The 15109-nt window shown below is 42.4% G+C and overlaps 3 protein-coding genes across 6 annotated transcripts in view; all 3 read right to left on the bottom strand.

The window, feature by feature from the left end:
• Window positions 1-2578, bottom strand: part of nek11 (NIMA-related kinase 11) — a 69599-nt gene extending 67021 nt beyond the window's left edge. For all 4 annotated transcript variants that reach the window (XM_087848577.1, XM_087848580.1, XM_087848578.1 and 1 more), the window contains exons 1-2: window positions 2543-2578; window positions 838-1008 (exon numbers count right to left, since the gene is read on the bottom strand). In XM_087848577.1, the coding sequence (XP_087704703.1) occupies window positions 838-995 (158 nt within the window). In that variant the 5' untranslated portion in view covers window positions 996-1008; window positions 2543-2578. The remainder of the gene's footprint in view (window positions 1-837; window positions 1009-2542) is intronic.
• A 1207-nt stretch (window positions 2579-3785) lies between these two features.
• Window positions 3786-6806, bottom strand: LOC148100753 (uncharacterized). The gene has a single exon (XM_087847880.1). The coding sequence runs from the start codon at window positions 6775-6777 to the stop codon at window positions 4159-4161; it is 2619 nt and encodes an 872-aa protein (XP_087704006.1). The 5' UTR covers window positions 6778-6806; the 3' UTR covers window positions 3786-4158.
• A 4558-nt stretch (window positions 6807-11364) lies between these two features.
• LOC148100752 (snaclec flavocetin-A subunit beta-like) lies at window positions 11365-13704 on the bottom strand. Its single transcript, XM_087848019.1, has 4 exons — window positions 13629-13704; window positions 12157-12525; window positions 11986-12086; window positions 11365-11433 (listed from the first exon to the last, which is right to left on the bottom strand). The coding sequence occupies exons 1-4, from the start codon at window positions 13702-13704 to the stop codon at window positions 11365-11367; spliced, it is 615 nt and encodes a 204-aa protein (XP_087704145.1).
• Between the last annotated feature and the right edge of the window lie 1405 nt (window positions 13705-15109).

The raw sequence follows: 15109 nt of genomic DNA, 5'->3' as shown, positions 1-15109 counted from the left end.
TGAAGCCAATACTGTCAGTAACTGAAGGTGATCGGCAGGTCTGACAGGTTCTGCATCGACTAAAATGAATGTTGCCACAGTAATAATGACTCGTGTTTCCTATTGTTGTAATTCTTCTGTTATTCAGTTTAATGGAAATATTTTCAGTTTATCAGCATCAAAGTTTTCCATGGTTTAAATATTTGTTGCAAATTGATGAAGTAAAAAAATGCTCTTCCTTTTTCTGCCTCAGACCAGTCTGACCTCTAACCTCTGAGCCTCCTACGTCCCACGAGCCACTTTGGGAAGCCTGGAAACAGACCTCCAAATCCTCCACCTTGCACGGCCACTCGAGCCACAACACAGCGTCTGAAGACAACGGTCTGAGTGAGCTTAGACGAAGTTCAGTTAAAGCTGCTCGGTGGCAGGAGCTGAACAGGTGGGTGATCTCTGATCACTAATCAGCCTGATTGATTTTACTGCTCACAGACTGAAGCACATCTGCTGAAGAGCTACAGTTCATGCATGTACAAGCCAATATCGCCATCTAGTGTCCGTCTGCAGAACTGTTTGTGTCCTGCAGCTTCAGCACTGCTCTGTGTCCTTTTTCATGCTTCAGTTTTTATTTTTTTACTCATTTTTAAATTCATTTTGTTTGTCTTAATGTCCCTTTATCACTAATTTTACTTATTACTCTAAATATGTTCTCTATGTAACCTATTTTCTACACTAAAGCAAATATATGTATGTATTTATTGAAACGTGTTAAATAAATGTAATTTTTTTTTATCCAACAATCAAATCTAATTGGGCAGCAAAAACATCCAGATGCCAACAAGATGATTCAAAGCTACTCACAGCTTCTCTCCATCTGCAGCTTTGGCATCCTGAACCAGAAAAACCGAACCAAAACTTCCTCGGCCCAGATTCTGCAGGATGCTGTATCGCTTAGCAACCAGATCACCGCCTCCGGGGGTCAAAGGTTGGGCGGCTGCCACCTCCTGGAACCGAGGCATCCTATCAGCTCACCTGTGGAATAAGAAGAGGCGAGGGAGAGCTCAGAGTCACTACAAGTGCAGTTCGACTTCCCCGAATGGAAAAATGATATCCATGTATGTCTGTGTGTTCAAACTGGCCCTCCACAGTAATTCACTGGTCCAGTGTTCCACGACCAGGACGAAATACGTGTCAGTGGGATTAAGGAGGTCCTCAAAGTGTTCCTTCCACCGCCCGACAATATCCTCAGTCGTAATCAGTAGCGCTACAGCCGCAATATACACAGTGCAGGTAGAGCACCGCTTTCCCCTCCCGAGTCGCCTGATGGTTATCAGCTGCCTCCAAAGTCCCACAGGCTAACCAAGCCTGATAAGACTCCTTCTTTAGCGTGATGGTTCCTTTTACCTCTGCCAGAGATGGGAGTCTCCCGGACTGTGGGCTCTGCTAGGCGTTTCCAGCGTACCCTCACTACACATTTAGGCACATTGGGTCTATCCAACATCCTCCTTGGCCACCTGATCCAACCCACTGCATCTGGTTGAAACCTCTCAACCTCACGCATAAGCTCACGCTCCTTCCACACCAGACAGGTGACGTTTCATGTCTCGGTAGCCGGGCATTGGTCTACCAGGGTCTCCACCCTTGGTCGCCACCCAGCACACTGCATGCAACTACTAAGCCACCTTCTGAGGGTGGTGGGCCTACAGGATTGTGAGCCCAAGTCCTTTCTTTGGGCTGTGTGGGGGGCTGGGCCACATGAACTAAGATCCGGCCACGAGGCACCCTGCCTGGCTCCAGGGCGGGACCCCGGCAACCTTATCTCGGGCACGTTGAACTGTTTCCTAGGCTTTTCACTCATAAGGGTTTCTGAATAGCTCTTTGTCTGGTCCTTCACCCAGGACCAATTTGTCATTTGACAACATAGCCCCTGGGATTCTTGGGATACACAAAACCCTCCACCACGATAAGGTAGCGATTCACAGAGGGGATCATAGATTAATTTCTAAAGACAGAGTAAAATAAAATCACATATGTGGTATTTCTTTCATCCTGAAAAGAAGAAGAAACCAAAAAAGTCTAAAAAATATTTTTGCTAACATGAAAAGACAGGGGAACATCAAATCCATCCCAGAGTGAGAGAAGTTCATCACAGGAGTTATTTTATTTTGAAAACATTTCAGGAAATTGGTTTTATTTTGAAAATGTGACCGGACCCATAAATGCACACACTCAATCGCTTTGTCCGTTAATGGAACTCGGGACCAGTATCATGTCTTTTTTAAACAACTGTTTTCTCGAGGTTAAAGCCTGCGCGGGATGGAGGATACGACAACCGGAAGCTTATCAGCTGTTTGTATCCGCTGCTTTAATCAGCTCGTTTGTTCCCGTAAAACCGACGGCGGAGAAGAAAAAAGGAGAAAAAGAGCTAAAAGTGTCCGATAGTGAAGTTCTGAGGATATCGATGAGTAGCGGGAAAGCTGCCGCGTCATCTCGCGATATTTGGGTTTTAAAATGAACCATTTAACCAGGTAAATAAACTGAAGCGATGATTTGTTGTGTTGTTTACCTGCAGCAACTCTGGATGGCGGACTTCCGTGTTTCCATGGAAACTAAAGACAACGAACGCGCAGGCGCACTGACAAATGCAGGGGAGGAGCTTACATCGGGAGCTACATTTTTTAAAATCTGACAGTTTATATTTGCATTTCAACTTTAGTAAAATTATTCACTAAACATATTTGTGGTTTTTACAGTAAAGCGAATATAACTATGACAAGGATTTGATGTTTTTGTGTGATTTCAGATCAGTTGTGTTACTACAGTATGTCAGTGAAAAACTCTGAGGTTGAGCTGAATGATGCCAAACAAGGCGAGGTAACAAAAGATGTAAGGGTGAAACACAAAGTAGTGAAAAGTGAGCCCAGCTGTGTCCTCTCTGTAAAAAAGAATTCTGTAAAAAACAGAAAATGTCCTGGTAATTTTCCGTTTTTTATGGAAATTTACGGACGAATGATGAAACAATAAATTTCTTAAGTATTTACAGAATACTCTCTGTAGGATTTACCGACATTTCCTTCGGCTATAAAACTGAAAACTCTGTTCAGTATATTTTCTGTATTGTTAACTGATTTTTTCCATTAATAGAAAAAGTTGTGTTTATATTACCGTTTACAGGCACTTCTTTTTACTGCACCTCATTAAATGTACATTTCTACACAATTACAACCTAATACACCATTTAATCAAATCACAAATTAAAACTTTGTAAATTAATCTGTGCTTAGTACACAACAACATTGGTGCAGTTACTGTTAAATATTCTTGTATTCTCCTCAACTCAGAAACTATCCTAAAATATAATGACTGTCGAGATCGGCTGTGTGGCATGAACGGTGGACCCAAAATGCAGGACTCTCAGAGACGCGACTTAAACTCAAAACGCAGCTTTTGTTGCTGGAAAAACTCTTCATGAAAATAAAACTTATAAAAACCTCAAAGGTGAAACAATGTTTCCAATTTTAACATTTTTATTTCCTTGAAATCAGTTTGTCTTCATGTAAATGTCTTTATGTACATTCATTCAAGTGGCTCCAAAGTGTTTCCTTCAAACACTTGACAAGAAAAATGTGATATTTAACGATATGCTAAGACTAAGACACAAATCAGACAAAAACAGATGCAGCGTGATCACAAACAGACACATGTTGGCTACATGTTGATGCTAAATGACTAAAATCACACGTGCAACACTTTCTACATATTTGACAACAGAAGAAAAACACAAACAAAGTTGGAATGTATTTTTGATTATTTTACATTTTTATTTTATGCCAAATTAGATTTTTAGCATAATCAAGCACCAAATCACAAAGTCTCCTCCCTGTTTGTACTGTAAGGTCAAAACCCTACAGTACTACAGAGAACCCCAACAATCAAATGATCCCCCTCTGAGCAAGCACGAGGCGACTGTGGGGAAGAAAAACTCCCTTTAAGAGGAAGAAACTTCCAACGGAACCGGGCTCAGAAGGGGCGGCCATCCGCTGCGACCGGTTGGGGGGATGGAAATCAAAAAGGAGACGAGATGGCGTGAACTACAGTTGTTAGAATTTGGATTTGGTGCTAAAATTCTGCTTCAAGATGTTAAAAGAAGCAGGGCGGCGGGGAAAAGCCAGGATGGTCATTTCAATCATCTCTGGCTTTAGTGAACCACCTAAAGGGTTTTCGCAGAGTTTTTCCCAACGCTGAAAAAAACCTGGAAATTTTGGACTTTTTGGGAGGACTGGGGATGACTCCGAGGAGCATTTTTAGATGCTTTATCAGAGCCTCATCAAAAGACGCATCATCTGCCATCGCAGCCTTTAACACATTGTCTGGGGAGCCAAACTCCTTGATGAGGCATTTGGCCATTTTCTTGATGAACTTTTTCTTGTCATTCATCAGACTTGTGGCAGACTCTGTGCTGCTGAGTTCAGGCTGCATCACATCTCTCAGACGCTTGAGGACCGCGTCTACTTCTTTTGTAGTACATGCTGCCCTGGCAAAAAAGTGTTGAGTTGCAGGTTTTGATTTTCTGATGACTCTCATCATGAGGATAAGGGCGAGGTCACTGGAAATTTTCTCAGCATCAGAAGATGACACTGATACAGACCTCATCTCTGACCTGTCAGAGGAATCCTTGAGTGAGCCTGAAACACTGGCAGAGCGTTTTTGGGGAGAAATGCTCCCAGACTTTGGTGTCTGATCAGGTGCCTGAGAGCATTTTTCTGGGGTAATGCTCCCAGATTTTGGTGTCTGATCAGGTGCCTGAGAGCATTTTTCTGGGGTAATGCTCCCAGATTTTGGTGACTGATCAGACACCTGATCAGGTGCCTGAGAGCATTTTTGTGGGGTAATGCTCCCAGATTTTTCTGTCTGATCAGGTGCCTGAGAGCATTTTTCTGGGGTAATGCTCCCAGATTTTGTTGTTACAGGTAGTGGAACAGATTCTCTTCCACTGCCATCTGAATCTGTGCTTTTTTCCTTTGTTGGCGTCCTTGTTCTTTTAATAATTTTCTGGATGTCTTCCACAGCCTCAGAAATATTGTCCTCAATCAGTTGATCTTGGTTGTCGTTCTCCACCCAGAGTAAAAGCTTTTGCACAAACTTTTCTACTTCGTCTTCTACGAGCACATAGAGGACTTCTGCAGAAAAGGGACGCTGTGATCCATGTGCTGGTTGTGGAGTCCTGGAGATGACAGTGTCAGACAGGGATCTACCCATTACAGGTTCGGGGACTTGATACAGTCGATCCGTCATAAGTAGATCAAACATTTTTGCCGTTAACTCCACAGTAAAATCTCTGGTTCCCCCACTAGTTAATTTCTCATATAACCGATTAACGTCTGATCTAATCGCGTCAAAGTCGACGGGAGAGGAACGTATGTACCGGAGCAGTGTGTTTCGGCTGGAAACCATGCTTTTATCAGAGGGCACTGTGCCACCTTTGGGGAACTTGAAAATGTTTTTTAGACAAACAAAAAAATTTCTGTTTGCCGTTATTACTTTTCTCAGCTCTTTTGTCATTTTTTCAAATTGTTTTCTCGCAAACATGAAAAAGCGCTGTTTGCGTTCGAGCTCGGGGCGAGGGGTGAAAGGCAACAGTCTGAAGAAGAAGTCTCTCATCTTGTTGATAATTAATCCTGCATTAAAGGCAGGTTTGGGTAAGTGACACCTCTCACAGTGCTCTTCACTGCTTACATCCATGTTGCCAGTTATCTCATTTACGATGTCAGCTGCAAACGCTTCTACTGGGGTTGGAGCTCGGAAACTTTGGCTTCCTGCAGCTCGTTTTATTTCCTCCTTTTCTGTTAGATGTTGACTGTTAGAGTCGTCCACATCTTTATCTGTCATCTCTCCACCTGAGCTTGATGACAGAATCACAGAAATCTCTGTGATTGCTGATTGCACGGACATCTTTGAATCCGTACTTTCTGTACCGGAATCAGAGCCGCTCGACGCGCACCGGCAGCGCAGCTTACGCGCTACATGCCTTTTAAGGCACGAGGCAGCGTGGCAAACCATGCGGTGCAGCTTTTTAATGTTACTACATTTGCCGCTGACATAAACGGCGGGGTCTTGCGGGAGATCGGGGCTTTCTCTAATGAGTTTGACCGTTGAGCTGACCTTTTCGGAGATCTCTTCCTCGACCATCCGTGTCAGCTCGTCAGCGCTCTCATGTCGCTGTTCCGGGACGTTAAGAGCGCCGGCGATGGCGGCTGAGATGGAGACTCCGAGGGACGGGCTTATTTTCCCCGCACCTGAAGGCTCCGGATCCTCCTTCGTCATGCCACCCTGAATAACAGGAAGGGCATTTTTGAGGATTGTGCTAGAGGCGATCTGAATGATTTCACAAATCATATCAGCGAGCACCGCTCGGACGCCTGAGTCGCATGTGCCACCTTCTATCACGCTCCACTGAGCTCCAGAGAGCCTTTCGAAGCACCTGTTGATAGGTGGCAAAATCTGGTCTGGTGTGACCACGACTGAATTGTCATTTACACTGAGTGTTGACATGGTTGTATCGCACATTAGATTTTCTGGGTTTGAGAGAACCGCTGGATAATTTCCTTGTTTGGGAGAACGCCGACTGTTGAACATTTGCAAACAGATGAGCAGTAATGTTTCTGTGTGAGAGCCCCTATTTAAGGCTTTCCCTGCCTGTGACGTGGCTGTGACGATCGAAGCAGAAGCTAATTGCTTTGATCTGCCAGTGACGTCACACAGAACGCACGAGCACACGGATAGAAGCCGCGCGCTCACCATATCCCAGGATTCACTGCGGCTGCGTCCCAATTGAGTGACCGCACGGTTGAAGTACGCGCACTACGCGTACTACGTACGTGCGTACTATGAGTACGAGAAGTGCGGAAGTGAGAGGCTTGTGAAATGGGACGGTCTAGCCTTCGTCGCGCTGTTCAGGTTGCCTAGCAACCATGATACTAACCGCGAGGAACGTTACAGCTTTGTTTGACAGAAATGAAGGAGAAAAATGTTTTGTTGGTCATTCATTTTTGTCATGACATCACTTTGATTAGTTGAGTATCTGAGGCTGAGACCACAGGACTGTAAAACATGATTGTTGGGCTTCATTTCTGTACTGAACAGTTATTTAAGATTAGTTAGTAAATAACAATTAGCTAATGTTGGTAACGAGACTAAAATCATCTCACTGTGGTAATGTAAATATAATATGGCCAATATTATAGTATTGTCAGATTATTATGATATATATATATATATATATATATATATATATATATATATACAACCAAGTTAACGCTGAAAGTCTGAACATCACTAATGTCACATAACTTTGCCGACATGTGGCCAATAGTAATGTTTTAATGTTCTTCATTATTAAACATTCGCACATAAATAAGTGACGTCATATTCAGTACTTACCTTTGACAGTTCGGCGTTTCAAATTTTAACATTTTTATTTCCTTGAAATCAGTTTGTCTTCATGTAAATGTCTTTATGTACATTCATTCAAGTGGAAGTACAGACGTACATGGCAGATCCTTTAATACCCCAGACATAGGATCCACTCCACCTCTGAAGCAACCAGGAAGAACGCATCCCTACCATCTTGCGTTATAGTTTCTGTGCACTCCAGCCTCTTCTGTTTCATGCGAGAGGATTTTCTCTAAGGCAGGAGAAAAGAAACAGACTCAGCCCTTGCACAGTGGAACAAATTCTCTTCTTAAATAAAAAACAAATAACATAACCGTATATGCATCATGTGTTCATAAGCATTATCACTTCCCAATTCACAACCAATTCTACCCCAGGTCAAAAAACATATATAAGAAAATCTGCTGAATATGATATTTATAAACATACCTGTCCAGCTGAGCAGTGGTTAAAAGCATAAATACCTGGAGATAGGACCTCACAGCAGAAGCATACTAACATAATGTGTTGTACATTATTATAACTATATTAGTGTATATTTTTAATCTATTTTATTTACCAACATCAAGAAGTCACAAGCAAAGAAAGACCACACATGATTAAACAAGGAACGTTTATTGACCAAATCATTTATTAAACAGACGGAACATAATTTTTTTCACCAAAAAAGGTTCAAAGCAACACAACGGAGGCCCAATATCAGACAGGACTGTGAACTCCACTCTGCAGAGTGAAGCAGTTGATTTTAATTTGTAGATTCAAGCTGCTCTTCATATTTTTGACCACTAGATGTCGCCAGAGAGGACTGTGGTGAAAAGCTTCGATGAACTGTTTTTCAACACAAGCTTCAGAAAGCTTCATTTGGCCATCACGACCTCCCGGTTTAGTCTGGAACACCGCGAGCACCACACAGATGAACTTCCTTCCCACTTCTTCTTCTGGTCCATGCAGGTGACGTCCAGACTCTGAGTGCATTACCGCCACCTGCTGGTCATCAGCACAAACCTCTGGTGTGTAAAGGCCTACTACAGAGTATGGACCGCCAGGACTGACAATTAATTAAATACACCATTAAATAATTAATTAAAATTGGAAATAATCAATGAAATAAATATTTTTGACACATTTAATTAATTCATTATGCCAGTCCTGGCGTTCCAACACAGAGGAGCTTCTGTGACAGGAAACACATTTATACACTGACTCACACCCAGGGAGGAAAATAACATCTACTGCCATCATTGATGCAGGGCACTGGCCAGCTCACACACAACAAAGATGCCCATCAGGTTCTGTGAGACCTGCCTGCCATGCTTCAGCACCGGAGCCAATGCTTCTCAAGAATCTCTCACGGTTTATTCTTCATGTCATCCACCGCAGCTAAAGTCAAATCAGCTGCTGAGAAGATGAAGTTTGGCCAGATGACTGAACCGGACAACATCTCAGCTGGAGCGTGGAAGTCCTCGGCCCCCTCAGAGAAGTACCCTGGGTTTGGACAACCAGCACTCCAGTGCCCAGTGGAAAACATACAAAGAACAAAAGCACCAGTTAAGCTTCCCAGTTTCAAATATGCTTATTTTATCTTTGCTCCAATACAGCTGGATTTCATTTCATTGATTTGCACATCATTACTGATCATGTTATTTAACTTTCTCTACAAGACGTTCACGTTCAGTCTTTAATCAGTCTGCTCGTTACTGTTTCCCGAGTTCATAACGAGTTGAGCTTTTCTGCTCTTTCCAGAATTATAATAATTACAGCTTCACTCAAATATGACTGAGGTGGCGACGCAGCCATGCAAACACACTCACTGCACGCAAATCCACAAAACTCCGCTTCAGATTCAAATGAAGACACAAACCTGAGACCTGATGCAGCAGACAGGGTAAAGGTTTGATGCTGTTAGAAAAGCTTTATTACACTTACAGACTAAAAGTGCAGAAGAAGGTCAGAGAGGATAAATACATGAGCAATGTTTACTGTTTATGACCTCAGTCTGGTTTCATGGTTTCACAGTCCACACACAAATTCTTTTTACACATACAAAACTGATTTACAAGTACAAAATATTTATGACCACATTTTGAGCCCATAGTGTAGAGACTGATCCCGAGAAGGTCAGAGCTCTCAAAACCTGGCCATGACCCCAGACACTCAGTGAGCTCAAGTCTTTTCTAGGCGTTGTAGGGTACTATCGACGGTTTGTGAAGGACTGTTCAAAACTTGTCAAACCCCTGAATGATTTCACCAAAGGCTAACCACCACAGAGGAAGGGCAGAAAGGTAACACCTGGCCCTCGTGGGTATTGAACCCTAAAGTGCTGCTTTCCAGCTGTTTTTGAAGTAATCATAGATTTAATTGGAAAGTAAATCTTAAATTAAATTAAATCTTTGCTCCAATACAGCTGATTTCATTTCATTGATTTGCACATCATTACTGATCATGTTGGTTACATTTTCACAATAACTGCTGAATCCAACTGTTACATTTGCAGTTTTAACAAACAGTGAGGAACTATTACAAAATATATGTGAAAATGTTGGATATCTTTAAAATGACATTTTGAATGAAAGATATCCGCTGGTGTGTGAGCAGTTGAGCTTTTCCGCCCTTTCCAGAATTGTAATGGTTACAGCTTCACTCAGATATCACTGAGGTGGTGACGCAGCCATGCAAACACAGTGATCGCATGCAAAACTCTGCTTCACATTCAAATGAAGACACAAACCTGAGACGCGATGCAGCAGACAGTGATAACAACTGTGGAGAAGATCATCAGGACTCCGCTGCTCGCTCTGCAGAGCATCTACCATCGCAGAGCCAGAGGAGAGCTGCCTCAGACGAAGGTTCAGAAGTGTGAAATCCAGAACATCTCGACTCAACAACTCCTTCTTCCCCGCTGCTATCAGCCTCTTGAACAGCTGACCTATTTTAACAGTAGTAATAATTTTTGCACATCAGTTCATCTCACATATCAAACCAGCATATTAAGCTCATAGCTCTTTTGCACATAAATCTATTTAATACTTCAATTTTCTTTGTCTCCATTTATTTATTCATGCTACAGCGGAACCCCGACTTACGAAATTAATTCGTTCCTGAGGGTCTTTTGTAAGTCGAAGCACCCATCGCGCCTTTTGAGTGAACGATAGGCTATAGGCTAATTGCTAACTGCAACGACAATACGGCGTTCAAGTGGAACAGCGAAGCGCAAGTACGAAAGCCAAGGTCACATGATTCGGAAGGCATTGTAGGCATTCTGGGCTCAGCCAATCAGAGCCAGCGGATTTCGTTACGCGGGCATTTTGCCGTAACATGGGCCCAAATATGGCCGTTCAGTGCCTTCGTAACTTGAATTTTTCGTAAGTCGGGCTTCCACTGTATTTGTATTTATCTATTTGCACATATTAACCAGCATCTGTGTGTGGACAGCAGAGACAGAACTTCATTGTACAGAGAAATGCTTTCCTTTGTACACATGACAATAAACGATTTGAATCTTGAATCTTGAAAGGTTTGATGCTGTTAGAAAAGCTTTATTAGACTTACAGACTGAAACTGCAGAAGAAAGTCAGAGAGGATGAATACATGAGCATGTTTACTGTTTATGACCTCAGTCTGGCTTCATGGTTTCACAGCTCACTCACCATGTTGTGGTTGATGGAGGTCAGTTTGAGTTTGCTTCTCAGATGAATTTGAATAAGGCCGATTTTTGCATTAAGAAAATACTCCTGATATCTTTAAACAAATAAACCTGAATGAACATTTTCCCCTCAGCCTACGTCTGGCTTTACATGATTTACGATGCTTTTCTGAGAGAGGAGGAGCAGATGTTTATTATGTGGATGATTTTAACTGTTTCCAGTTCAGCAGACTGGATGCTTCTCTTCCAAATAAAGATGATCATATTTCAGTCCTCACTGTGTTTTTGTGTGTTTATGCAAGCGTCCTCCACCTCAGCTTCACCTCCTCTCTGATCCCTTGCTCCACCAGCTTCTCCCTCACCTGAAACACAGTTTTCACACATTAACAGAAGCTCCTCATTTATCAATCACTGAGACTGATTATTGACAGTGTAGAAAGAAAGCGTTATAACCTGATAAAGACACAGTGACTGATTTCTAACCAGCACAGGATGATTGAATTTCATTCTTTCGCAGTGATGTATCTCATCAGCAAAGACACACAACTGTTAAACTTGTCTCCATTGATCTCAGTGACATGTTTGGCCTGTTGTGTATTTGGACATTTTTTTCCCGCTTGTTTGAAATACGACATGTTATCAAAGTCAGAAAGGTCGAGATCCTAAAAAGTCAAGTTTTCTTTCCTCTAGTTTCTAATTCCTACTCCTCGGGTTAAAGCTTCTGTTTGCTTTTTATTTATTGTGAATTTATGCTAACACTGTTGTCATTGAGTATTTTCTTTCTTGCTGACTGGGGACATGCAGACTAGAGGAAAATGCCACCAAATGATCCTCTGGCTTTTATTTTAAAGATGCAAGAGGCTGCAGTTTGGTGGGGCTCTGCTGCAGGAACAGGGTGTCGTGTGACCTCTGACCTGCTGCAGGATGGACTCTTGCACTGCGGGGTCGTTCAGGTCTGCAGAGCCCGCGCTCAGCTGAACCTTCACGCTGCGCTGCCACACTGGAGTTTGGACATCTGCAGAGAAACAACAAGCCGATCAGACCAGGAGGATCAGGCTCTGCAGTAACAGCGAGCACAGACTCACCCTGGTAGCAGAGGAAGGGGTGGGTATTACTGCATGGCTGGAAAATCCACGATGATGATGATCGGTCCACCATCACACAGTCCCCATCTCCTGATTGCAAAGTCAGAGGCAGGAGCTGGACGTCGCTGCCATCGGACCACTCCCAGCTGTTGCTCAAACCAATCCAGGCACGTGACAAAGAGGGAATCGGCCATCTATTTCCATTCACTGAATAACTATCATGCATGCCTGACGCCAGCAGAGTCACGATCTCCGTGTTGTTCACCACGCTGTTGACGGTGCTCAGGTCTGTGTACCTCTCCCTGCAGTAGGACCGAGCGCCGTGAAAGCTCCTCGAGTCCTGCACCAGGATGTAACGGCCAGCATCACCTGCAAGAGAAACGAGCAGACAGAGTCAGAGCCAGGCTGGAAATGTTCACCAACAACATTCACCTTTTTAAACTACAAACTGATATTTTTAAGAAATGCTGATCATGAGATCTTTTCTTCGACTAAATATTTGCCAAGTATGTGTTTACCAGAGTTCCAGAATTCAAAATTCTTCTGTTAATAAAAAAAATAAGATTACAGGGTTTTAATAGCTATTTAGAGTGGAAGCACCCATCGTGCTCCTTCGTCGTGGTGCTTTCAGGTGCTGATGCCACTCACCGCTGTAACAGATGAAGTGCTTCTCTTCTGAACAGTATCTGGTTGACCAGAATCCCAGTGTAGATACCGTCACACACTTCCCCACACCAGGCTCGCCTGTGCCCCACTTTGTGAAGGTTGATTTACCTGTCCCAGTATAAAACCACTTCCAGACCCTGAAGAGTCCGATCCAGAACTTTTGACTCCCCAACAGCCGTTAGCCAGGTTGAACTCAAATCCCGCTTATGGCAACATTTTCTTCAGTAAACAGTTCAACAGTTTTAACTCTTTTCAGCACAAATTCCAGTTTATTTACCTCTTTTCAGCGTAAAGTTCTGCTTCTCCTCTTTTGAGCAGAATTTTCAGCTTTGTTTAATACTCAATTTAATTTTAAATTAAATTAAATTAAAATTAAAGACCAAAACCACAAGCAGATGTGATTGATCTGCACTGTTTTTATTTTATTTTTTTTTAAAACAAAACTGATTTTGCACAGTAGCATTCAATCAGAAGTGGCCTGAATGTGAGTGTTTTGTGCTGCAGCACATTTTTCACATTTGCAGATGAAAACGATGTATTTTGTTGTTTGATATAATACTTTCCTTTGATGGAATGAAAACAGCAATGTTCACCTGCATGCTATTAGAAATAAACTGTATCCAAAGGCCTGGATAGTTTTTGTTATTAATGTAATTATAATTTGGCCCTTAAGTTCTGCTCAAGGTAGTAGCGCCGCCGAATAAAGCAATTTTAAACACAGAAACAAACAAAGGTTAAAAATACTTACCACTGAGGTACCCCAATTTCATTGTTGAAACAAGAAGAGGAAACACCATTTCCCACACCGTTCTCGACGCCATTAACGCTTACAGCCACAGCAGGAGCCAAACCCGGAAGTATCCCTCCACAGTCGGTTTTCATCTTTGCGCGACGTGGATGGAGCAATCAGGAGAGGGACCTCACGTCAGCTGACGTGGGTCATGTGACAATGTGTCGTTGACATGGGTTACAGTAAAGTAAACAGAATTATTCCTAACACTGAACCCTGTGGAACTCCATAATTCTATGTAATATAGTAAAGGTTTAACTACAGCCACCTTGAAGGCCTGTGGTACATAGCCGATTATTAGAGATAGGTTGATCATATTTAAGATCGAAGAATTAATCAATGGCAGGACTTCTTTGAGCAGTTTTGTAGGAATGGGGTCTAAAAGACATGTTGATGGTTTGGAGGAAGTAATTATTGAAGTTAACTCAGAAAGATCGATTGGAGAAAAAGAGTCTAACTTAACATCAATGGTACTGAGAGTAGCTGTTGATAATATTACATCTGTGGGATGATTATTGGTAATTTTTTATCTAATGATAAAAATTTTATTTGTGAAGAAGTTCATGAAGTCATCACTAGTTAACGTTAAAGGGATGGTTGGCTCAACAGAGCTCTGACTTTTTGTCAGCCTGGCTACAGTGCTGAAGAGAAACCTGGGGTTGTTCTTATTTTCTTCAATCAGTGATGAGTAGTAAGCTGTTCTGGCTTTGCGGAGGGCTTTCTTATAAAGCAACAAACTATTTCTCCAGGCTAAATGATGATCCTCTAAGTTTGTGACACGCCATTTCCTCTCCAGATTACGAGTCATCTGCTTTAGGGTACGTGTTTGAGAATTATACCACGGGGTCAGGTACTTCTGATTAGAGACCTTAGTTTTCACTGGAGCTACAGTGTCCAGAGTCGTACGTAGTGAGGAGGTGAAATTATTAACAAGATAATCGACCTCTGTTGGGGTAGCGTTCAGATAGCTGCTCTGCTCTGTGTTGGTACAGGGCATTGACGATGATAACAGTGGCTGGATTATATTCTTAAACTTAGTTACAGCGCTTTCAGAAAGACATCTACTTTGATAAAGTCCACTCTCCACTGCTGCGTAATCAATTATTGTAAATGTAAATGTTATCAGGAAATGATCAGACAGGAGAGGGTTTTCAGGAAACACTGTTAAATGTTCAGTTTCTATGCCATATGTTAAAACAAGATCTAGAGTGTGATTAAAGTGGTGGGTGGGTTCTTTTACATTTTGAGAGAAACCAATTGAGTCTAGTAACAGATTAAATGCCATGTTGAGGCTGTCATTTTTAGCATCTACATGGATGTTAAAATCAGCCACAATAATTATTTTATCTGAGCTCAGAACTAAATTAGATATAAAGTCTGAGAAATCAGACAGAAACTCTGTGTAAGGCCCAGGTGGACGATAGATGATAACAAGTAAGACTGGTTTCTGAGTTTCACAGCTGGGGTGGACGAGGCTAAGCATCAGGCTTTCAAATG

Source organism: Neolamprologus brichardi, chromosome 11 (assembly GCF_056152115.1).
Source record: "Neolamprologus brichardi isolate AB-2024 chromosome 11, ASM5615211v1, whole genome shotgun sequence".
NCBI lineage: Eukaryota > Metazoa > Chordata > Actinopteri > Cichliformes > Cichlidae > Neolamprologus > Neolamprologus brichardi.
Note: the sequence above shows the minus strand (reverse complement) of the source record. Positions and strands in the feature narration are given on the sequence as shown.